Consider the following 24,678-nt stretch of genomic DNA (forward strand, 5'->3'; position numbering starts at 1 on the left):
AACTAAAATATTTGACACATCAGCTCATGTCATGACACCTCCGCACCAGCAGAGGGCCTCCTCCCATAAGTGCTAACACGCAAACTGCCACTTTCTCTCTGAGACTCTCTCTCTCTCTCTCTCTCGTCTTGCCAACATATCCTGTTGTGTAAGCTGTAAACCAGTGTTCCTGTCTGATATTTAAATGTTTGATCTTTGTTCTTCTGATCCACCCCTTGGTCTAGTTGTATTGTAGAGTGTGTTGACCCTCTGACTATTGATCAGTATTGCCTCTTGAACTCTTATGTTTCATTTAAAACCTCCTGTACGTGGAGCTTAAACCATCACCTCTGGGTCTGGGTCTCTGGTGTTAGAATATTATTGAAGTATCTAAAGGTCACTTACGTGGTGAGGAGTTCTGTGGAACAGTTTGAAATCCTGAAACACAGATGATTTGGTCAGTTATTATAAACACTGTGTACTGTATTTGTCCTGCATGAGAATGGAGCTAAACTTTACAGGACAATATCAGATTAGTGTTTGGTCTAAAATCCATGTCTCTAAATCTGTTCTCTGAAAACTTGCCTGTGCTCGTCTCACCAGACCTCTTCTTCTTCCAGATGAGAAAACCAACAACACCAGCGAGAGCAACGAGAGCCGCGACTACACCAACGATGATACCGATCGGAGCTCCACCTGATCCTCCACCTGATAAATCACACAGAGTCTTTATTATCTGCTGCAGAAATAAATCAGCTTTCAGTGTAAATCTGTAGTTTTATAGGAAAGTGTTTCTCTGACCTCCACCATTTCGGCGCTCCCTCACATGCAGCACCATCTCCTTCTCCAAGCTGCTGTGCTGAATCACGCAGGTGTAGGTGTGTTTCTGCAGATCCTCAGCTGAGACTGTCAGAATGCTTCTCTTCTGGAAGCTTCCATCCTGGTTGGGTAACGTCTCTCTGAGATCCACGTCATCATGCACGTCCTCTCCGTCCTTCTGCCAGGTGATCATCACTGTTTTGGGGAAGAAACCTGTAGCGTGACACACCACCTCTGGAGAAGACGAGTGTTTCTGGAACACTGACGCTGTAGGAGGATCTGCAGACACACAGAGACAGAAATATTACATTCATTTATAAATGATACGAGGAAGTGTTTTACATCCAAATAAATTGTGTTAAAGTGATTTTTCACTTCATGATTGTTCCTCTGAACAGTGACATTAAAAGTGGTCATGTGATCAATATTTTATAATTATAGATGTAAAGTTTAGTTTTGTACAAGAAAATATATTTACATATATAAACTACATCAATAAGATCAATATATAATTCAAATAATAAAGTTATGTTACGTGTAGATACTTAAATATGAACAGCACAAGGCAAAAGAAGTGTGTGTGCGCGCATGTGTGTGTGTGTGTGTGTGTTACAGTATCAGATCACACACTTTACCTTCCCTCTCCAGAGTCTCTCTCCCATAAGACAGGTGTCTGTTTAACCACTCGATACACTCTTTCTCCAGGTAGCCGTTCCAGTAATTAGCCTCCGCTCCAGTTTTCTCCCACTTGTTCTTGGTGATCAGAGCTTGAGGTGTCGGAGCGATCCATGTTTTAGTTTTCAGATCCAGACCGACGAAATCTTCTCCATCATAACCGTACTGCAAGTATCCTCTAGTGGTGCCGTCATCATCACGCTCACATCCGTACATCAGCTGCACTGTGTGAACTCCTGCACACACACACACACACACACCCAGACATACACACACACACACACACACACACACACACACACACACACACACACACACACACACACACACCCAGACACACACACACACCGACAAACCCACACCACACACACACACACACACACACACAGACACACCCACACCACACACACACACACACACACACACACCCAGACACACACACACACACCACACACACAGACACATCCACACAGACACACCCACAGACACACCCACACACACCACACACCCAGGCACACACACACAAACACACACACACACACACACACAGACACACACACCACACCACACACACACACACACACAGACACACACACCCACAGACACACACACAGACACACCCACAGACACACACACACAGACACACCCACACAGACACAGACACACACAGATGCCATTTAAACAATCCCACTACATTCTACTCTGCATTTTGTCTTCACCAGACAGAATATTTTACATTTATTTTACTTTGCTGATTTTCCTTCTGCTATTTTCTTCTATTTTCTATTTTTATAAGTCATAGAAAGCTTAGTTGTTGATGACATACTGTATACGCATGCAAATCTCTCACTCTCTCTCTCTCTCACACACACACACACACACACACACACACACACACTGTTATTTTCCAATTCTCCCTAACAGCAGGTGTGACACGTTGTGGATGGTGTGAATTTTATTTAGTAATTTTCTGGTTGTAGTTCCTGATTTAATAAACGCTGCTGTGTGTTAATAATTTGTTCTCTTGTAAAAGAAAAAACATTCCTATGATTTAAGACTAAACTGATCACTCAGGTGTTCCCCTTACAGCTCACTGTAAACGTCATACATTTATCACTGTTATTAAATATAAAATTCCCTCTCTGACAGAAGTCTGGTATCTGATTAAGTCGTTATATTACACAGTGTGTGTGTGTGTGTGTGTGTGTGTGTGTGTGTGTGTGTGTGTGTGTGTGTGTATAAAGGCTGAAACAAGTGTAAGTGTGCAGTTCATTCACATCGTAAAGGATAATCAGCAGCAGGTTCAGTGTCACTATGACGACAGACAGCTGGAGAGAAAGTCGTGTCAGTGTCAGAGAATTTAGATTAAACCGTGAGCGCTGCTACGAACGTCCATATAACGTCTAATCACACTTACATCAAACAGGACATGAAGGGACATCGAGACGGACAGAAACATGAGGACGACTCGGAGCTTGAAGGTGTGTAGCTAGCTAATTAGCACACAAACACTCTGTTCGTACAGTTTATTTACCGCTATGACAACACCACTACCTTCATGCTCTCCAGCTGAAGATCTACAAACCCGTACTGCATCACTGAGCATCCAGTACAACAGAATATATCTACATCATTATCCATGAAGAACACGCTACAGACTACAGAACATCAACATCAAACACTCTACTAACTACATACAGTCTTCAGATACACACTAATGTACTGTAATGATACTGTTAGCTACGCTGGCTAATATTAGCTGCAGTTAGTGAACATATCTGACATTTCTAAACTACTACACAGGAAATTACAACAAGGGCTTAATACTGAACAGTACGTGTCAGCGTTTATTAGAGTGAACACTATCAGATGTATTAGACGTGTTATTAGAGTGAACACTATCAGATGTATTAGAGACGTGTTATTAGAGTGAACACTATCAGATGTATTAGAGACGTGTTATTAGAGTGAACACTATCAGATGTATTAGACGTGTTATTAGAGTGAACACTATCAGATGTATTAGACGTGTTATTAGAGTGAACACTATCAGATGTATGAGAGACGTGTTATTAGAGTGAACACTATCAGATGTATTAGACGTGTTATTAGAGTGAACACTATCAGATGTATTAGACGTGTTATTAGAGTGAACACTATCAGATGTATGAGAGACGTGTTATTAGAGTGAACACTATCAGATGTATTAGACGTGTTATTAGAGTGAACACTATCAGATGTATTAGACGTGTTATTAGAGTGAACACTATCAGATGTATTAGACGTGTTATTAGAGTGAACACTATCAGATGTATTAGACGTGTTATTAGAGTGAACACTATCAGATGTATGAGAGACGTGTTATTAGAGTGAACACTATCAGATGTATGAGAGACGTGTTATTAGAGTGAACACTATCAGATGTATTAGACGTGTTATTAGAGTGAACACTATCAGATGTATTAGAGACGTGTTATTAGAGTGAACACTATCAGATGTATTAGAGACGTGTTATTAGAGTGAACACTATCAGATGTATTAGACGTGTTATTAGAGTGAACACTATCAGATGTATTAGAGACGTGTTATTAGAGTGAACACTATCAGATGTATTAGACGTGTTATTAGAGTGAACACTATCAGATGTATTAGACGTGTTATTAGAGTGAACACTATCAGATGTATTAGAGACGTGTTATTAGAGTGAACACTATCAGATGTATTAGACGTGTTATTAGAGTGAACACTATCAGATGTATTAGAGACGTGTTATTAGAGCGAACACTATCAGATGTATTAGACGTGTTATTAGAGCGAACACTATCAGATGTATTAGACGTGTTATTAGAGTGAACACTATCAGATGTATTAGAGACGTGTTATTAGAGTGAACACTATCAGATGTATTAGTCGTGTTATTAGAGTGAACACTATCAGATGTATTAGACGTGTTATTAGAGTGAACACTATCAGATGTATTAGACGTGTTATTAGAGCGAACACTATCAGATGTATTAGAGACGTGTTATTAGAGCGAACACTATCAGATGTATTAGAGACGTGTTATTAGAGCGAACACTATCAGATGTATTAGACGTGTTATTAGAGTGAACACTATCAGATGTATTAGAGACGTGTTATTAGAGCGAACACTATCAGATGTATTAGAGACGTGTTATTAGAGCGAACACTATCAGATGTATTAGAGACGTGTTATTAGAGCGAACACTATCAGATGTATTAGTCGTGTTATTAGAGCGAACACTATCAGATGTATTAGACGTGTTATTAGAGTGAACACTATCAGATGTATTAGACGTGTTATTAGAGTGAACACTATCAGATGTATTAGACGTGTTATTAGAGTGAACACTATCAGATGTATGAGAGACGTGTTATTAGAGTGAACGCTATCAGATGTATTAGACGTGTTATTAGAGTGAACACTATCAGATGTATGAGAGACGTGTTATTAGAGTGAACGCTATCAGATGTATTAGACGTGTTATTAGAGTGAACACTATCAGATGTATTAGACGTGTTATTAGAGTGAACACTATCAGATGTATTAGACGTGTTATTAGAGTGAACACTATCAGATGTATTAGACGTGTTATTAGAGTGAACACTATCAGATGTATGAGAGACGTGTTATTAGAGCGAACACTATCAGATGTATTAGACGTGTTATTAGAGCGAACACTATCAGATGTATTAGACGTGTTATTAGAGCGAACGCTATCAGATGTATTAGAGACGTGTTATTAGAGTGAACGCTATCAGATGTATTAGACGTGTTATTAGAGTGAACGCTATCAGATGTATTAGACGTGTTATTAGAGTGAACGCTATCAGATGTATTAGACGTGTTATTAGAGTGAACGCTATCAGATGTATTAGACGTGTTATTAGAGTGAACGCTATCAGATGTATTAGACGTGTTATTAGAGTGAACGCTATCAGATGTATTAGACGTGTTATTAGAGTGAACACTATCAGATGTATTAGACGTGTTATTAGAGTGAACACTATCAGATGTATTAGACGTGTTATTAGAGTGAACACTATCAGATGTATTAGACGTGTTATTAGAGTGAACACTATCAGATGTATTAGACGTGTTATTAGAGTGAACACTATCAGATGTATTAGACGTGTTATTAGAGTGAACACTATCAGATGTATTAGACGTGTTATTAGAGTGAACACTATCAGATGTATTAGACGTGTTATTAGAGTGAACACTATCAGATGTATTAGACGTGTTATTAGAGTGAACACTATCAGATGTATTAGACGTGTTATTAGAGTGAACACTATCAGATGTATTAGACGTGTTATTAGAGTGAACTCTATCAGATGTATTAGACGTGTTATTAGAGTGAACACTATCAGATGTATTAGACGTGTTATTAGAGTGAACACTATCAGATGTATTAGACGTGTTATTAGAGTGAACACTATCAGATGTATTAGACGTGTTATTAGAGTGAACACTATCAGATGTATTAGACGTGTTATTAGAGTGAACTCTATCAGATGTATTAGATGTGTTATTAGAGTGAACACTATCAGATGTATTAGACGTGTTATTAGAGTGAACTCTATCAGATGTATTAGATGTGTTATTAGAGTGAACACTATCAGATGTATTAGACGTGTTATTAGAGTGAACACTATCAGATGTATAAGAGACGTGTTATTAGAGTGAACGCTATCAGATGTATTAGACGTGTTATTAGAGTGAACACTATCAGATGTATTAGACGTGTTATTAGAGTGAACACTATCAGATGTATTAGACGTGTTATTAGAGTGAACATTATCAGATGTATTAAACGTGTTATTAGAGTGAACGCTATCAGATGTATTAGACGTGTTATTAGAGTGAACGCTATCAGATGTATTAGAGACGTGTTATTAGAGTGAACGCTATCAGATGTATTAGAGACGTGTTATTAGAGTGAACGCTATCAGATGTATTAGACGTGTTATTAGAGTGAACGCTATCAGATGTATTAGAGACGTGTTATTAGAGTGAACACTATCAGATGTATTAGACGTGTTATTAGAGTGAACGCTATCAGATGTATTAGAGACGTGTTATTAGAGTGAACACTATCAGATGTATTAGAGACGTGTTATTAGAGTGAACACTATCAGATGTATGAGAGACGTGTTATTAGAGTGAATACTATCAGATGTATTAGACGTGTTATTAGAGTGAACACTATCAGATGTATTAGACGTGTTATTAGAGTGAACACTATCAGATGTATGAGAGACGTGTTATTAGAGTGAACACTATCAGATGTATTAGACGTGTTATTAGAGTGAACACTATCAGATGTATTAGACGTGTTATTAGAGTGAACACTATCAGATGTATTAGAGACGTGTTATTAGAGTGAACACTATCAGATGTATTAGACGTGTTATTAGAGTGAACACTATCAGAAATGTTGAGGTGTAAGTGTAATAGTTAGGAGATAATGAGCGGTGATAACGGGGTACAGCATCAGTTCTCTCATGGTGTTGTTATTAGTGATGAACATGATGGTAATAATGAGCAGGTGTTCAGGTGTTAAAGCAGGAAGAAGGTTAAACACTGCAGTGAGGAGGAATCATGTGACCTCAGTAGGGGTGTAACCTCACACTCCTGTAACGATTCCATTCACAATACTGCGATCACGACTCGACATTCTCACAATATTCTGAACAAAATCTGAATGAAGAAAAATTATAACTGAAAAGACTTTTTTAATTTATTTATTTCTGAATCATAAACTACACAAAACAATGTAAATGTTTCTCTGAATAAAACTGTAAATAGATTAAAAATGGATACAAACAGGTTTAATATAGTTGATCGATTGAATAAATGAAGTCTCAGATGTGGGGAACATGATGGATTAAAATCTAACGGCGGTACTGGTTGCACAGACTGGGAGCTCTGGTGTTGTCAGAATTCTGATTTCCACAAGGTGAATCACACAGTTCTACATCACCACATGTTTTCATCGAAATGCATCATATCATCTTTATCTTAAGATAAAGAGAAATTCCCGACTCTCCGCTTTTGTGTTACATTCCTTTAAATGTTATTAATGTGAATTTAATGTATATAATAAAATATTAGATGAGCCAATATTATTTTACACTAAAACTGTTTTGGTATCATTACTGTGTAAAGAACATCATTTTAGTAAAAATGGGGGAAAAAGGTAAAAAAAAAAAAAAAAGGAAATTCAGGAGTAACACACACACACACACACACAGATGAGTGTGATGAGGTTCAGCTGAGCGCCGTCTCCTTCTACACTCTCCATTCATACATCACGCTACACTTTACTCTTTACATTTAATTCACGTTTATCGCTGTAAGTCTCTCATTACAGCAGTGACTATAAGACATTTCAGTTCATAGTTTTTCTCAGTGAAATTTCCAAATTTGATACAATATTTTGAAATCAATATTTGATACCATTTTCAATAGCAGAGGCGGATGAGGATCAATGAACTGTCACAAAATCGAGGTTTTTATTTCTTCTGACTATAAGGTCAGTCTCAGCATATTAACTCAGTTTTTATAACAGTAACTTCTCACACCAAATACAATTATTCAAAACATTTCCCACCACACGAACTGAAACAGTTGCTGAGGTAAGTCTTGTGTTGGTGTGTTGTTTTTTTTAGAGTAAACTAAAGGCAGTGCAGAGGAATAATAACAATACAGCAATCTGTTCCAAACATCTTAATAACCTAATGCTTCAGGTTTAATAAACACCTGGGGTGCTCAGGTGTTGAAAAAATAAAATACAGAGGTCATTGTTGAATGTTATGGTCGCTTTAAATTAGTGGTGATTAACACCACAGATGTGCAACAGTATAGCGCTGATCACGTCCTTTGTCTCGAAGCCAAAACATTTCCAGATATTACTCCTGCTGTTTATCAACCAAGTAAACCTGCTGCAAAACATACTGTAACATAAACCCGTGCAACATAAACAAGAGCTCTCTCGGCAGATTTTCCATGCGTGTGTGTGTGTGTGTGTGTGTGAGTGAGAGAGAGAGAGCCTATGAGTGTCAAAACAGGAGCAAGCAGGAAAATCACATGGATGGAATCAGTACTGCAGGAAATGAGTATTAGTACCTTTTAAAATTTGAATACATATCGATATTTTTGTCAACATTATTCTATACACGCACAGATACACACACACACACACACACACACACTAAGGGAAATGAAATGAATGTGTAAGTGGGTGTAATGAGATGAGTGTGTATGTACACTGCAGTCATTGTGTGTGTGTGTGTGTGCATGTGTATGTGTTGTGTACAGAGTGCAGTCGCCATGTGTGTATGCATGTGTGTGTGTGTGTGTGTGTGCGTGCACAGAGTGCAGTCATTGTGTGTCTGTTGTGTACAGAGTGCAGTCACTGTGTGTGTGTGTGTGTGTGTATAAGAGTGTGAGAGAGTGAGTGAGTGTGTGTGTGTGTACGTGTGTGTGTTGTGTACAGAGTGCAGTCATTGTGTGTGTGTGTGTGTGTACGTGTGTGTGTTGTGTACAGAGTGCAGTCATTGTGTGTGTGTGTGTATGTGCATAAGAGTGTGAGAGAGTGAGTGAGTGTGTGTGTGTGTACATGTGTGTGTACATGTGTGTGTTGTGTTGTGTACAGAGTGCAGTCATTGTGTGTGTGTGTGTGTGTGTGTGTATGTGTACAAGAGAGTGAGAAAGAGTGTGTGTGTGTGTGTGTGTGTGTATGTGTATAAGAGAGTGAGAAAGAGTGTGTGTGTGTGTGTGTGTGTGAGTGTAAGAAAGTGTGTGTGTGGTAGTGATTAAAGGTGTGAGTGTGTTTACCTGTAGTGTGATTAAAGCGCTGCATTGCTGTAGCCACAGTGACTTTGAAGCTCTCCTCAGCACCCTGCGCAATCTGTGTCTGTCCGTTCCAGTAACCAGGTTCTTCATTCTTCTTCATCCACTCGGTCTTTGGGATGTACTTTCTGATGTTGCTGTCATAATACTCAAATTCCACTCCATCCAGCAGACCAACAAGAGTGAATTCTGGGAAATTTATTCCTGATGTGACTGCAGTGTAGAAGTACCGGTAAGAGTGTGTATCTGTAAGAGTGTAAACACACATTTATACTGTTTTAATAACTCACCACATTTAAAATATAAACTTTTACACAAATAATAATCTTATTATATCTTATTAAAACTGCTTCAATTCTGTTCATGTTCCTAATATCACTGAATTCTGAGTCTGATCAGTCTGATCAAATAAACGAGTGTTAATCAGATACCATATAAGAGTTGAATACAAAAAAGTGACAATTAATATTTAACATTTATTTAATTCTTAGTGTTTAGTCATATTCTCAAGTGTAATGTAATTAGGGGCCAAGCACCGAAGGTGTGTAGTCAGCTTTTAGTGACTGTACATTTTCTTATTATTCTTATTATTATTATATATTATTAAATATTGAAATTTGGCCCAGTGATAGAGTCTCAGCTACCTTCACAGCAATTTTGGTGGTCAACACTCAAGTCCTCTAGCGCCACCAATAGGGCAAATTTGAACATGTAAAATATACGTTTACGATAATAAGTCCACAACAGAATGTCGTAGAAATGCGATTCCACTTTCCTGTGATTCTTTCAGGCAAGACGAGTTCAAGGGAAGCCAAAACTTCCACCATATTGGATCTTTTTTTTGGGAAATTTCAAATTTTTTCAAAAAGTTTTTTCTATTCTTCTCTTGAAAAGTTTGTCCAATCATCACTAAATTAGAATCACAGCATCAGGAGACTCTCCTGTAAAAAAAAAAAACTTGTTTCTTTGATTTTTGATATAAGGAACAGTTTGTCCAGAACACAAAACAAATCTGATGACAAAGCCACCAAACAGTGAGTGAAGGAATATCTCAGCAACGCTGTGAAGTATTCTGACCAAACTTGAGAGAACTGAAAGACCTCACACTAAGGGTCTCCAAGAAGATTTGTCTATATTCACCTCTAGATGGTGCTATAATTAACAATTTTTATAAATTGCTCATAAGTTTTGAACAATTAAACAGTAAATCAAGATTCTTATTCCTACTGATTCTCTAGAAGTTTCCGAGTGTTGGTGATCTAAGGTATTGTAATTTCTCAAACAGCAAGTTGGCTATTTTGAGGATTTTTTAGCTTCTTCTACCAAAAATTGCCATATAACCATGCAATTGTGAAGAGGAGACCAGTATCAGGAGATCATCCCAAACAACAGTTGTTTCTCAGATTTTTATATGACGAATGGTTTGTCCATAATGCTCAAATGACTTTGATGGTGAAGTTGCCCAACAGGAAGTGAGGACATCTCAACAACAGCATAACGCATTTTGACCAAACTTTGTTGATGAGTAAATGACCTTGTCCTAACGGACTCCAAGAAGATTTGTCTAAACACCTCTAGGGGGCATTACAATTCACAGGTTAGTAAAACTGCTCATAACTGTTGAACCCCTTGTTAAGAGGTGGAAAAAGAAAGTGCTATGTTTTATGCACTTATTATGTGCTGATGAATAAGATAACTGATTCTGTAGAAGAATATTCTCTTAAATGTTTCCATGCAAAAGTAGGAACAATTCAGACCAGGTAATGTGTTTGGAGTCTGGTTGTCATTGGACGTATTCTGTATACCAGTTCTGTACATAACGTCTGACACGCTCATGTTCGTAGAGTCTGGAATCTGTCAGTATTTACAGACACAGTATTACAAACACCATGGCCTTGTCTTCACTCTGGAAGCTCAGGGAGAACAGAAAACCTCTACTTTATTGAATCAAATGTGGTTGATCATGAGCTAACAGTAAAAAAAAATCCCTGATTACACAGTGTTTGTGCGGTTCAGATAATTTTATTATAATTCTAATGGCAGATCTGATCACTATCTGCTATGATTGGAGATCACATGGGCTTTAATACTCACATTCATACAGGTTTAAACAATTATAATCAAAGCAGTGATTTGGTGACTTGGTTCCTTTGTTGATATTAAAAATCACTCCAGGTGATCAGTTTTACTGAGATAATATCATGCCCTATCCTCCTGTCGCCTGCTCCGTATCCCACTTCTGTCACATGTTACTACGCAGGATTGTGTGTCTCTTTCTGTTGTAATGTTCACTTGGTTTTTTTTGTTATTTAAATGCGCATTATAAAGAAAATAAGAGATATAGAGATAAATATTCAGCTCATTTAGTTCAGACGCTATTATAGTGTTATATTTGGCGTGGAGTCTCTGCCTTTAGCAGCACAGAATAACACACTGCATCACCAGGTACTGGGAAGAAATGACAAGTGTAGATTAGAAATCAAAAATAGTATAGTGATGGGAAAAACTGGATCTGCCAGACTATAAATCAATTTTAAATGTTCGTATGTGGATTTCCTCTCTGGTTTATCTCTCACCTCATTCCATTAACGAGACACACTATCAAACGTGAAAATGCTGTTTGTTGGTATCATGTTCTTTAAATGTCTAATAACAGCCAAAACACTTCATTATTCACACAGAGATTGTGGACTTCTAATCATCAGAAATTAAAATAATCTGAGTGTTATAACGAACGCAGTTTGGGTTTTTACAGTATTTAAGAGTATTTTATTTCACAGGCGGCATGTTAACCTTTTTGACATTAATAAGGTCTTTGTCTTTGCAGTAAAACACTGAATAAAGGGGTTAATGATATGGTATCAGTGTTATTCATACAGCTTTACATGGCAGAAATAAATGTAACCAAAATGCCATTTAAAAAATTCAATGTTTAAAAAAAAGAACAAAGGAAATGATTTGACTTAACAACATTAGGACTGTTTCATCATTGCTGAATAAAATGTATTTAAAAAGTTAAGACATTGTGCTAATAAAAAATATCTGTAATAAACTGGGAGATGAGGTTAGCGTTACAGTACACACACACACACACACACACACACACACACACAATACACACAATACAGTAATATTTGTGTGCTTTAGCTTATCAGCTTTAGAAAGTTAAGTATAAAGTGTGTGTGTGTGTGTGTGTGTGTGTGTGTGTGTGTGTGTGTGTGTGTGTGTAAAATCCCCTCAAATTCCACCAAACACTTGTGATGTATTTAGATGAGATTTAAATCCCCCTACTGGTGGAGTGTGTTACTGCACTCACACGCATGCAGTCATTAAGGATGAGCTAGCAGATTTTCTAATGAGGTGAAAAAAGTGATTTAAAAAATGTAAGTATTGCACAGACGGTGCTTCACCAACTTGCAAAAATATATTTTAATATTCCAAACAAATACAAAGAATAGAGGGAATAAAATCTACCAAATTTTTGCTTTCATTTGAGCTTCCTCTTGAGTTACATCTATTTTTTTTTTTTATTTTATTCCCCCTCTGTTTTTGCATCTCTCATTTTTTAGCTGAGACGTTTGTCCACTTTTTGATGCGGAGGCAGGGAAAGAGTAGTAAGGTGTGACCAGAGGGAAGAGGGTGTGGCGTGTACATAGAGGACATCACTCCACGGCTAAAATTTATCTGTTTACTTTCATTGGCTGTTTAGTTTTATAGAGAAAGAGACAAACACTTTACATTTTTTTAGAGCTCCAATATCAGTTCATTTAAACTTTACTAAACTCTCTTTTGTTTAGTTATTTAGATCTAGTGATTCATTGTTTAGATCTACTGATGGTGAAATACTGATTGTTATGGAGATATTGAGGTTCACAGTTAGTATCTACACTCGACCAGTTATTGAACAAGTTTTATGAGCTCTAAGAAATGTTTGTTATTTCATAATAATTCAGTACTTTCATTAGAGGATTGGTTTTACAAGCAAAGACAAAGATAACAGATTATTAAAACTCAAATCACATTTGTTTATTTATTTCATAAAGATTTTATAGTAAATACTGTATAGAAACTGCAGATTGTTAGGACTATCTCTGAATTTTAATCATGAATCTACTGAATATTACTTTATATCTCAACACTGTTCATGTTTAATAGTTTGAATGCATTGTTTACACTTTTAATGAAGAAAAGTCACTGAATCAGCCTTAATGACTAATCACCATTTACAGATTAACAGAATAAAGTGATAATAAAATAAAGTGATGATAAAATAAAGTTATAATAAAGCCAGTAAACTGACCTGCTGCAGACAGATGAACACAAAACGCGAGGAAAATCAGGATTTTCATCACTGCGCGGTTCTGTAAAGTTCTATAAATGTAAATTTCTCCGCTCTAGCTCTATAGTTTATTCTCCAGACAGGGCCCCAGTCTCAGGGCTCATGTTCTTCTCCACCGTTTCCTTCGTGTTTTGCAGAGTTTCCGCAGTGTTTGCTGGCGGGGGAAATTCGGACCAATCAGAATTCAGGATTTCATCCACGTCACCAGTTGCTGCGTAAAGATGAAGAGTACAGGTTATATCAGGGGTCGGAAACCTATGGCTCGCGAGCGAGATATGGCTCTTTTGATGGCTGCATCTGGCTCGCAGACAAATATTTAATAAAAAAATAATAACGTTAAAAATATAAAACATTCTCGTGTATTTCAATCCATTCATTTCCTACCGCTCATGTTCATGGTTGCGGGTGGCTGGAGCCAATCACAGCTGTCCTCCGGGACAACACCAAATTTTTATTGGATAATGCGTAACGTACACGGGTCGTTGTGAGGTCAGGAAGTAAACTTCCCTCCTTTTAATCAAGTAGTCAGCTAGCTAATTGCAGAAACCCTTTTATCGAAGAAGATGGCTAAAAGAAAAAAAGATGAGTATCGTACTTTTCAGCAGGAATGGACAGAGGAATTCGCCTTTGTGGAGAGAGCAGGTTCTGCAGTGTGTCTAATATGCAATGATAAAATTGCATCGATGAAACGGTGAAATATAAAGCGGCACTTCGACACACGCCATACTACATTTACATCGAAATATCCTGCGGGGGACAGCAGGAAGAAAGCATGTCAAGAGCTACTGTGCAGAGTGCAAGCTAGTCAGCAGCAACTCCGTGTTTGGACCCAACAAGGTGACTGGAATGCGGCTGGCTTTGCTGGTGCTTTAGCAATTGTGAGAAACGGAAAGCCATTCACAGATGGCGAGTATGCCAAAACATTCATGCTTGATGTTGCCAATGAACTTTTTGACGAGTTTTCGGATAAAGACAAGATAATCAAACGAATAAAAGACATGCCTCTGCCGGCAAGAACTGTTCACGATCGTACCATCATGATGGCAAATCAAATTGAGGCAACACAAGTGAAGGACATAAATGCAGCACCATTCTTTTCTCTCGCTTTGGATGAGTCAACAGACGTAAGCCATTTATCCCAGTTCAGCGTGATTGCAAGGTATGCTGTCGGTGACACACTACGTGAGGAAAGTCTTGCTGTTTTGCCTATGAAAGGGACAACAAGAGGGGAGGATTTATTCAAGTCTTTCACTGAGCTCGCTAAAGAAAAAAATCTACCGATGGATAAACTTATTTCGGTGTGTACTGATGGTGCTCCGTGCATGGTGGGGAAAAACAGAGGATTCGTAGCGCTTCTTCGTGAACATGAAAAGAGACCCATCCTAAGTTTTCACTGCATCCTACCTCAGGAGGCGCTTTGTGCTCAGATGTGTGGCGAGCAGCTTGGTGAAGTGATGTCGCTGGTCATTCGGATGGTCATTAAAGTACTTATTGTACTTTAAAAGTGTTGGTCTTACATAAAATGCACACATTTACTTGTATTTAGTTTTAAACATATTGTATGGCTCTCACGGAATTACATTTTAAAATATGTGGCGTTCATGGCTCTCTCAGCCAAAAAGGTTCCCGACCCCTGGTCTAACTCAATATCTTCAAATTTTTATGCTTAATCTCCTCTCCATTTCAGTATAAAGTCAGATCTCTGGCTGTATGTCTCTCTGAGTGAAAGTCCTTGCTGTGTGGAAGATCCCTGGAGTTCCCAATAAACAAACACTTTTGATATGTTAAAGTGGAAAACAGCTCCATCTACTGGCTTCACCATCATCAGTCACCAACAAGCATCATGTCCGCCTCTATCATTACATTTTTACTCTTTAAGATGATTAATGATGGTTTCCCCGTTAATTACTTAACGTACATGTCGATGTGGTTATGAAATAACTTGAAGGTTTCGCAATAATTATTAAGAAAATATCATTTCAACAATTATAGTTAGGAAAAGTAAGTGCACCCTCACTACACACTCCTGTTTTCAATGACATTATAGCAGCTATAAATAGTCTCACCAGCCCTCACCCTCACATGCTCCTCTGTCCTGAAGACTTTCCCATGGCAGAAAATTACTGACGTTACAAGACTTAAAGTCCCTGTGAATGAGCGGTTACTATAGTGACGATAACGTATTAGAACGAGTGCATTAATATAAACCGGTGATGTGCAGCTGCACGAGTCTCAGAGCTGCTGTTATAGAGAACTAATCAATACCTTCTGACCAATCACAGTCTGTAATTCAACAGCACTGGTATAATATAAACTGAGAATAAACTGCACACACACAGGTTGTTTAGTAAAGATTTTAGAATATTCCCATGTGTACATGACTGAACTGATTAAGTTTACATTTTACAGAAATATTACTACAGAACTTTACAATGACACGGCTTTCTTCATTCCTATAGTGACCTTCTGTTTCTGTAGCGTAACCGAGTTCAAAAACATCCTCCAGCGCAGAACCAGGGATGAAGAAGACTGAAATATTTTAAAGGAGGGGAAAATTTTTTTTTATGACATCATTAGGGTCTGAAGATCATCAGTCACGCTCGGTCCAAAATCTTCAGCTTTTACAATCGTTCTTTACAGTGTGTTTTGCATGAAATGTTCAATCACCAGACACACACCAGTCCATCTGGATCAAAAATGCAGTCCAAAACCCTTGTGTTCAGCTTGTATACTAGGATCATCAGCGTGGCTCAGCTCGGTCCTGCTGAAAGGATGATGAGATTCACACATACAGAAGCACAAAACAGGAAGAATTCAGACAGATGAGTGCAGAACACAGACCTTCTCAAAGCCAGTCAGAACCAGCACGGTGATTCCCAAACCTGGAACCTTTCACTACACCCCACATTAAACCCTTCATGCAGCGAGTTAGAACTGGACCCATCTGCTCCAGATCAGTCCCGTTCCACCACTGTTATCTGAATAACAGACACTGAGAGCGGTGATTAAAAGAGGAGGACGTGTAGGATGTAGAGATGAAAAAGCAGTGCAGGAACAGCTGCAGTACAAGATTCTAACACACACTGCACAATGACTGGGGAAAGCATCGCATACAAAAACATTACGCTCCTGCAAATACGCTTCAGCCTTTTACAAAACTCTCCTCATCATCAGTTCTTTAACATGCTCATGCACCAACACCCGCGTACTGGACCCCGTTTAAGACCACGTCTAATTAATCATTTAGATGCTTCGTGAAAGCTTGAGAGAGAGAGAGAGAGAGAGAAGGAAAAACCCAGAATGCCCTCATTTTTTATTTAGTGACAGGACCAGAGTTTTGAATCATCCAGTGACATCATGCAAGAGGAGAACTTCAGAGTCCTTTAGAGTCCAGTCTCTGAGCTGGTTTAAGACTCATCATCTCCTTCTATATGGCTTGTTTCCAGTGTAACACTCTGAAACCATGGCAGACCAATGTGTGTGTGTGTGTGTGTGTGTGTGTGTGTGTGTGTGTGTGTGTATTGTTTCATGTTAAAATTATTAAACACAAAAACATGTACGTGCCTGAAAGAAACAAGATACACAAATAAAAACTTGACTGAATAATGAGGAAATAGAAAAGAAGTGATTTTATGGAGGTCATTGTACCCATGACAGGACGTTACACACACCTGGAGCTACACCTGCTTGTTTAAGACTTCACTGGGTTTAGTTTCCTGCTGCTGGGGGTTTGTGCAGCACGGCACTACAGATCCTCAGTGCGGCCTTCCGTCAGGTCGTGATGATGGGGATTTAATAACAAACCATTCAGTCGCTCTCAGCTCACTGTACAGTTACAGTTAGTGAACACGTCTCGATTTCAGAACAATAAAATCTGTTAAACAAATGAATCCAACACACTTCTCTAGGCAGCCTGCTTTGATTTAAATATTGTGCAAAAAAAAAGTCACTTAAATACTCTCTCTCTTCCTGTAGTGTGTATTAGGGAACGTGACGAAACATGGAAATTTGTTCTTCTAGATCTTTCACGTGGAGCCACAATCTGAACCAAGAGCAGTGATCCAAACAGCTGCGTGTTTTAATCTACATAAAAGTCTGAGTAACGCTTCAGGAACACGCCAGCTGGTGTTTCCTTCATGTGGTGTGTTTCATGGCTTTGTGTTGAATCCGTATTGCTTTCCGCTGTAGAGCGCGAGAGAGAGTCCAGACACACCCTCGGCTGTGAGGGGTTCCGTCCCAATCCTCATGAGAAGTGAAGGTCCAGGAGTGCGAGTGATGAGAAACAAAGAGAGACAAAATGGTACTCTGAAACTGAAGTGTAAGCAGGAGTAAGATCTGCTGAGGGGTTTGATCGAGTTTCACACTCCAGGAGGAAGTGAATAAGGCCAGTAGAGATCCTTTGGCTTTAGATACTGAGTAGGACAGAGGTCTCGCCTTTTCCATTCAGAGTGTGTGTGTGGCTGGCTGTCTGTCTGTGTGTGTGTGTGTATACGCAGTGAACACGTTCTGACTAATCCCTGTGCTGCTGCAGTTCATGTCTCTCATCTCTGGACATGCCCAGAAACTCAGGAAGCGCGTTCGATATATGCTTCCTTTTCGTCATTGCTGGTTTCTGAATGAGCTCTGTCTCTGGGTGAGTGTTAGGAGAGCTCGAAGCCCGTGTTCATGCTGATAGCGTAGCACAGTTTGTCTCTGAGGATGCTCTTCTTGCTGTAAGTGGGCGGTTTGAAGCAGGCGGGCAGACGGCCGCCTGGTTCCCCCTTGTCAGACACACACACACACACACACACACACACACAGCATTAGTCATATATTATCCACGAGAGGACTAACAGAGCTAATATTTAAATAAAATATATTTGGGGGTATTTTGTATTATGTATCAAAATCATGTTCAGATATTTTTGCCCATTCCTGGTTGTAATCTCTCTAAACTGTATGAATGAATCATATAAAAAGGCGTGCAGTCATTCCAAATGTGTGTGTGTGTGTATCTGTGGTGTTGATCTGACCTGGTCGTCCGACACTTCCACACAGCGGATGGAGAAAGGCGATTTGAGATAGGCGAAACCCAACAGTGGAGGTCTGGAACAGCTGGTGACAAACTAAAATAAACACATCAGGACAAACACGATAAGAAACAGGCCTAGGAGTTCTCATCTTGTGTCTGCGAGCTTACTGCTGGATAATTCACTGTTTCACACAAACATACTGCACAAATATCAACAATACTGATGCATACAGTCCCCTCTGAAAGTATTGGAACAGCAAGGATAATTCTTTATTATTTTTTGCAAAACACTGAAAACATTTGGGTTTGAGATCAAAAGATGTGTGTCATGTTATATTGAATGTTTAACGGCTCAGAATGTCTACTCTTAGGTCGAGCCCTGGGTTTTGCCTGTGAAGACTGCATTTGCTGTTTAAAAAGGATAAACCAACATGAAGAGCAGAGAGCTGTCTACGGGAGAAAAGCAAGCCATTTGGAAGCGGAGCAAAATCGATTATATGATTAATAATCTGAGTTATTGCACAAGCATTGGGAGACCACTTTGATCTCAGACGCAAATGTCTTCAGTGTATAGCAAAATCAAAAGAATGGGCCTTGCTGTTCCGATACTTTTGGAGGGGACTGTATACACATCAATCAAGTAAAACTAACTAATCTAAACAACGTGTACGTGTAAAAGCAAGCTGTGGCGGGTCACCTTGAGGAACATGGCCCTCTCTTCAGGAGTGAAGTCACTGGACAGGATGTCCCACAGCCAGATTATCACCCTGTGGCTGCTGTGAAAGCCGCCGTAGTACACAGTGTGCTTTCTAAAGGACAGACACAAACGAGTCACGTCACCCTGCGTTACCACAACAGTAGCTTTACATTACGGTTTCCTATAGAGCTTCCAGCAATGCACGAGTATAGAATAAGGACTGCAGAGCGTAACAGACACACTATGTATGAAGCTCCACGACACTGTTACACGGTCAGATACTGGAGTACTTCCACATACAATACACCTAATACACAGTGAAGCAATCGTAAAGACAGGGAGAGAGGACAGACGCACTTGAGGTCGTCCAGATCGATCTCGGCGTTGTCCCCGGAGATGAGCCGCTGCACCTCAGGGGTGGAGAACATGTGCAGCCACTCGGGGTTGATGATGCTGCGGAAACCGCGGATAAACGTCCCCGTCTGCTCCTTTATCTGGGTGTGCATCCGGAAATGTGCCATCAGGTTGATGTAGCTGATCCTGGAGAGAAGGAGGGAGAGAAGGAGAGAGAGAAAGATATATTTTAAGCAGCATTTTAAAAACAGCACACTTGGCACTAATGCTGTTTACTCCATACAGAAACGTGAAGGACTCACTTGTTTTCATTAGTAACAGAAATGGTCTTTCCACCCGGAATCAACTCATGACACACTAACTGTTGGGAGAGAGATAAAAATGTGTATAAAGATGTTTTAATTTATTTATTCATTTTCATGTGATTCATTTACCTTTTCTCTTCTCTCCTCCCTTCCCTTTCCCAAATATTTCATTGAGGAGAAGAAAAGAAAAGAAAAAACCCAAAACAAAGGAAAACAAAATTAAAAGTACAAAAAACCCAACCCCCACCCCCAGGCTCATCATGGCTACTCAATAACTGTCGCTGGTTATATAAATATTATAAAACCCAAGAACAGGCACAAAAATTTAAGTGGGAAGTGTCTGTAACTCCATAAAGTATACAATAAAGGGATGCCATTTATTTAAATAAATAAATAAATAAATAAATAAATGAATAAATGAATGAATAAATAATTCATCTAAGTTAGGAGCGTATACAATAGCTGTCTTTGCATTAGAGTACCAGCAACTATAATATATCTACCGTTCGCATCAGTAGATATATTAATGTTAGTGGACGAAAACTGTAACCTTTTGTCAATTAAAATAGCGACCCCTCCTACTTTCTAATTAAAGTTCGAGTGGAAGACGTTTCAAATATGCAAAAACCTTAGATCTCTTGACAGGATTACCTCTGACGTTCCAACAAATAAATCTTAAAGGGGTGCCTGTCCCAGCCGGAGTGGGACCCCCCTCCCCCCCAACACACCCAAAGTCTCCTTTAAACAAAGGGAGACAGCAGTGTTTCCCACCAAGAGTTGTCCACAACGTGAAACAACTCAAAGAGTAAGCCGAACTAACCAACTAAACTACCTAAACAAAAAAAATTCCAGTAAGAGAAAAGTCCCCTACTGACTTCAAAACTGATAAATAGTCTGTGCACATTAACAAATATAATGTCCTTACCTTTTAAAGACTTGTAACAAATAATATAACACAGTGTAGCACGTAAAGATGAGGAAACAACACTAATAAAATGAAATAAACTCTAACCCGGTCAGAGCATCAAAACAGAGAAGCACATTAATACAGAAGCAAATTTAAAAGGAGTGAGTCCACAAAATCTAGACGAAGTAATGCACGACAATATCTTCAATAAGAATCCGAATTCTGTAGAGCTGGAAGGCCGAGTGCAAAATAAGAATAAAACTCCACTATATAGGTGATGCAGTTCACCCCGATATCAAGAGTTTAACGTAGTCTCCTGCTTCCTCCGCTGAAATAAAGTCCTTCTGGACACCGTTATATGTAATGCGAAGCCGAGCTGGGTGAAGTATTCCATAGCGAGCTCCCTCAATACCACGAAGTTGACGCCGAACCTCGTTAAACGCGGCCCGGGCCCGGGCGGTCTTGGCTGTGTAGTCAGGGAAAACGGAGATGGTCAAATCCCTCACTTTAATCCGCTGGAGCTCTCTCGCACGGCGTAAAATGTCACAGTCACTGTGATAGTGGAATCTGCACACAATAGCTCGTGGTCGTTCACCAGGCTTGGGCTTCGGCTGAAGGGTCCGGTGGGACCGGTCCAGAACCGGCTCCTTCTCCAGACCAAACGCCTCTTTAAACAAGGCCGTTACAGCAGCAGTTGTACAGGTGTCAGCGCCCTCTGGAACTCCCACTATCCTAACGTTATTGCGCCGTGACCTCGACTCCAAATCCTCACATTTATTCTCTAATTGAGTCCCGGTCGCAGTGAGAGACTCGATAGTAGTCTTCATATGAACTATGTCATCGGTGCAACCGGAGAGCGCGTGCCCCATTTCCCCAACAGTACCTTTCAGTGTTGATATGGTAGCCTCGGTAGCAACTTTATCACCAGCCTGCTGTGTCTTCACGGCCTGCAGGTCAAGCGGGATAGTAGACAGCGCACCCCCGAGAGTCTCCTGGAGCTTCTGGAGCTCCTTTTTAAAAAATATCCGCGATGTCCTTCCTCAGTGAAGCCAGCAGCTCAAGCCTGAGTGCGGAGAAGTCAGGGTCACCGCTCGGCGATGTGGATTCAGGGGGAGAAGGGGACTCGCTCACGGCGCGCACACTAGGTCTCACTCGTGTCTGAATGCTACCACGGGTTTCGTGTTCTTTCCAGACATCTTAACGTGCCACAAAGTTCAAAGTGCAAACAAGGAAACGAAGTAGAATAAGTCAAAATATATTATATACCAAAAAGCGCTAATTAATTACCATTTTAATCGAAATCAGCAGGAGACTCCAACTTCGCGTCTTACTCCATCGAACATCGAACTCGAATCCCACAGTAATTTGCAACCAATTACAATGTTAACTTATTAAAGAACAACAAAGTTAAACGCCTCCATATATATCTCGCTTACGCATGATTTTTAATGTTTGTCACGTATCGTGACGTAACGGAGATAAGGTAGGATGCAATTGCAGTAGAACAGGTTTATTTAAGAGAGAGACAGGCAGACAAATCCGAAACGTGATCCACAAACGTAATCCAGTAACATGCAAAGTTCAGGCGATCGGCAAACAGGCATAAAGAGGCGAGGCAGGAATCAAGGTCGCGGTCACGGAAATACAGGGTCGAGGAACAAAACAAGAAACATGAACAATAGCGCAGGCCCCATGAACCATGAACCATGAACCATGAACCATGAACCATGAACCATGAACCATGAACCATGAACCATGAACCATGAACCATGAACCATGAACCGACTACGGTTACCTATCGCGAGCACTCTAAACTAAGTGACTTCAATATCCCGCGCCGTGTGCTGGGAGGCGCGCGGTATATGTACAAACATAATCAGCCTCGTAATGGCTGACGGCTGAGGGCGATTCAGACACACGTGAAACAATAGCCAATGACAGAACGGGGAGGAGACATAACAGAAACATAAACAAATGCACGTGTAGAAATGTCACGATTGTCCACAAGGGAAAAGCAGGTGCTCACGCACCTGCTCGTGCACGCGCGCTCACATGCTCCACAGCGCGCTGCTTAAAGGGGAACTCGTGACAATGTTTATGTGGCGCGTCCGCTGTACACGCGTCCCTGTGAATGAGCGGTTACTATAGAAACAATAAGCGATTAGAACGAGTGCATTAACATAAACCTGTGATTTATAGCTGCACTACTGTCAGAGCCGCTGTTATAGAGAATTAATCAACACTTAATACATATAAAAACATATAAAATACTTTTATACTTTTTTTTTAAGAAAACACACTTTTATAAATTGGCTTTTTAATCTGTATGTAAATGTATGTAATTTTTTTAAATCTGTATTTGTCTGTTTTATCAGTGTTTATCCCATTTATTTATTTATTTATTATTTCTTTACATACTCTTAATATTCCATTCAATGTTGTTATTTTCTATTCTATATACAGCACTTTGGTCAGCTTTTGCTGTTTTAAATGTGCTTTATAAATTAAATTTGCTCACCATCATAGTAACTGATATCTACTTTCTCTACACATGTGTAAATGATGTGAATAAATTATAATCACTGTAGTCATAAAACTCATACACTTTTCAGGAGTTCTGGGAGAAGACGAACGTTGTAGATGTGTTCACTGACACAAAATGTGCTATGTTCTAGATCAGACCATCCAGTTTGTAGGTGAGCAAGAATATTGGAACATGTGACTGACAGGTGTTTCTTGTTACCCAGGTGTCTCCTGTTAGACTGATTGTGTAAAAAATAAATAGCTCTGAATATCTACTCTTGGTTATATCCTTCAGTTTCACCTGTGAAGATTACATTTGTTGCTTAAAAGGATAAACAAACATGAAGATCAGAGAGCAAAAAAGGAAAATCAGAGGCATTGCAGAAACATTGGGCATAACCAATAAAACAATCTGGAATGTCCTGAAAAAGAAAAAAACCCCTGGTGTACTGAGCAATAGACTCCGAACGGGTCAGGCAAGGAAAACAACAGCTGATGACAAACATTGTGAGAGCTGTGAAGACAAACCCAAACACATGTGTCAGTGACATCAACAACCTCCACAGGACAGGGTGAAGTTCTCACAATCCATAGTTCGGGGAAGACTTCAAAAGCATAGCCATACCACAAGATGCAAACCACTCATCAGCATTCCACATTGGAATAAACAAAGAAATACAGAGATGATACACAAAAGTTCTGGGACCAAGATGAACCTCTACCAAAGTGATGGAAAGGTCAAAATGTGGAGAAAGAAAGGATCTGCTCACGATCCAGAACATGCAAGCTCATCTGTGAAACATGGTGGAGGTAGTGTCATGGCTTGGGCTTGCGTGGCTGCTTCTGGAACATTCTCACTAATCTTTATTGATGATGGAACTCTGATGGTAGCAGCAGAATGAATTCAGAAGTTTACAGGAACATTTCATCTGACAATTTACAGAGAAATTAATACGAATTAATCAGGAGGAACTTCGTCATGCAGCAAGACGACGATCCAAAACACAGTGCCACCTCAACAAAGGACTTCATCACCAGACCTTAACACCAGACTTTAACCCAGGATTTAAAGTAGAGTCGTCTCCACCACTTTTTGAAAGGTGTAGATGTGTCCCCAGTGTCCATTACGACTTTGTTAACACGACTCACCCATGGGTTGTACAGGACTTGTGAATGAAAACCAGATGATG

At 39.5% G+C, this 24,678-nt stretch overlaps 2 protein-coding genes across 13 annotated transcripts in view; both read right to left on the reverse strand.

The window, feature by feature from the left end:
• Positions 1 to 24,678, reverse strand: part of LOC128625496 (BOLA class I histocompatibility antigen, alpha chain BL3-7-like) — a 52,487-nt gene that overhangs the window by 1,157 nt on the left and 26,652 nt on the right. Inside the window, exons 1-6 of one of the 3 annotated variants that reach the window (XM_053653858.1) lie at positions 13,653 to 13,818; positions 9,338 to 9,598; positions 1,434 to 1,709; positions 781 to 1,077; positions 565 to 675; positions 385 to 417 (exon numbers count right to left, since the gene is read on the reverse strand). In XM_053653858.1, coding sequence (XP_053509833.1) covers positions 385 to 417; positions 565 to 675; positions 781 to 1,077; positions 1,434 to 1,709; positions 9,338 to 9,598; positions 13,653 to 13,701 — 1,027 coding nt within the window. In that variant the 5' untranslated portion in view covers positions 13,702 to 13,818. Of the gene's footprint in view, positions 1 to 384; positions 418 to 472; positions 688 to 780; positions 1,078 to 1,433; positions 1,710 to 9,337; positions 9,599 to 13,652; positions 13,819 to 24,678 lie in introns of those variants that run through there. The other 2 variants (XM_053653857.1, XM_053653859.1) reach the window with 2 other exon arrangements.
• On the reverse strand, positions 17,189 to 23,047 carry LOC128625499 (ubiquitin-protein ligase E3B-like). 10 transcript variants are annotated; one of them, XR_008388952.1, is made up of 7 exons: positions 22,253 to 22,378; positions 20,056 to 20,114; positions 19,757 to 19,939; positions 19,400 to 19,511; positions 18,704 to 18,796; positions 17,363 to 18,451; positions 17,189 to 17,255 (listed from the first exon to the last, which is right to left on the reverse strand). XR_008388952.1 is itself a non-coding variant. In XM_053653870.1 (6 exons), the coding sequence occupies exons 3-6, from the start codon at positions 19,918 to 19,920 to the stop codon at positions 18,332 to 18,334; spliced, it is 489 nt and encodes a 162-aa protein (XP_053509845.1). In that variant the 5' UTR covers positions 19,921 to 19,939; positions 20,056 to 20,114; positions 22,996 to 23,047; the 3' UTR covers positions 17,295 to 18,331. The 10 variants fall into 10 exon arrangements, 8 of the variants coding, with proteins under 8 accessions (XP_053509845.1, XP_053509844.1, XP_053509846.1 ...); XM_053653870.1 differs by lacking the exons at positions 17,189 to 17,255; positions 22,253 to 22,378 and adding an exon at positions 22,996 to 23,047 and having other exon boundaries at positions 17,295 to 18,451; XM_053653869.1 differs by lacking the exons at positions 17,189 to 17,255; positions 22,253 to 22,378 and adding an exon at positions 22,402 to 23,041 and having other exon boundaries at positions 17,295 to 18,451.

Source organism: Ictalurus furcatus, chromosome 22, assembly GCF_023375685.1.
Source record: "Ictalurus furcatus strain D&B chromosome 22, Billie_1.0, whole genome shotgun sequence".
Taxonomy (NCBI): domain Eukaryota; kingdom Metazoa; phylum Chordata; class Actinopteri; order Siluriformes; family Ictaluridae; genus Ictalurus; species Ictalurus furcatus.

Coding starts and splice junctions, on each gene's coding strand:
- LOC128625499 (XM_053653865.1), bottom strand. Junction 19,940..20,055: donor TCTGTTACTAATGAAAACAA/GTGAGTCCTTCA, acceptor CCTTCTCTCCAG/GATCAGCTACATCAACCTGA. Junction 18,797..19,399: donor AGAGGGCCATGTTCCTCAAG/GTGACCCGCCAC, acceptor TGTTTATTTTAG/TTTGTCACCAGCTGTTCCAG.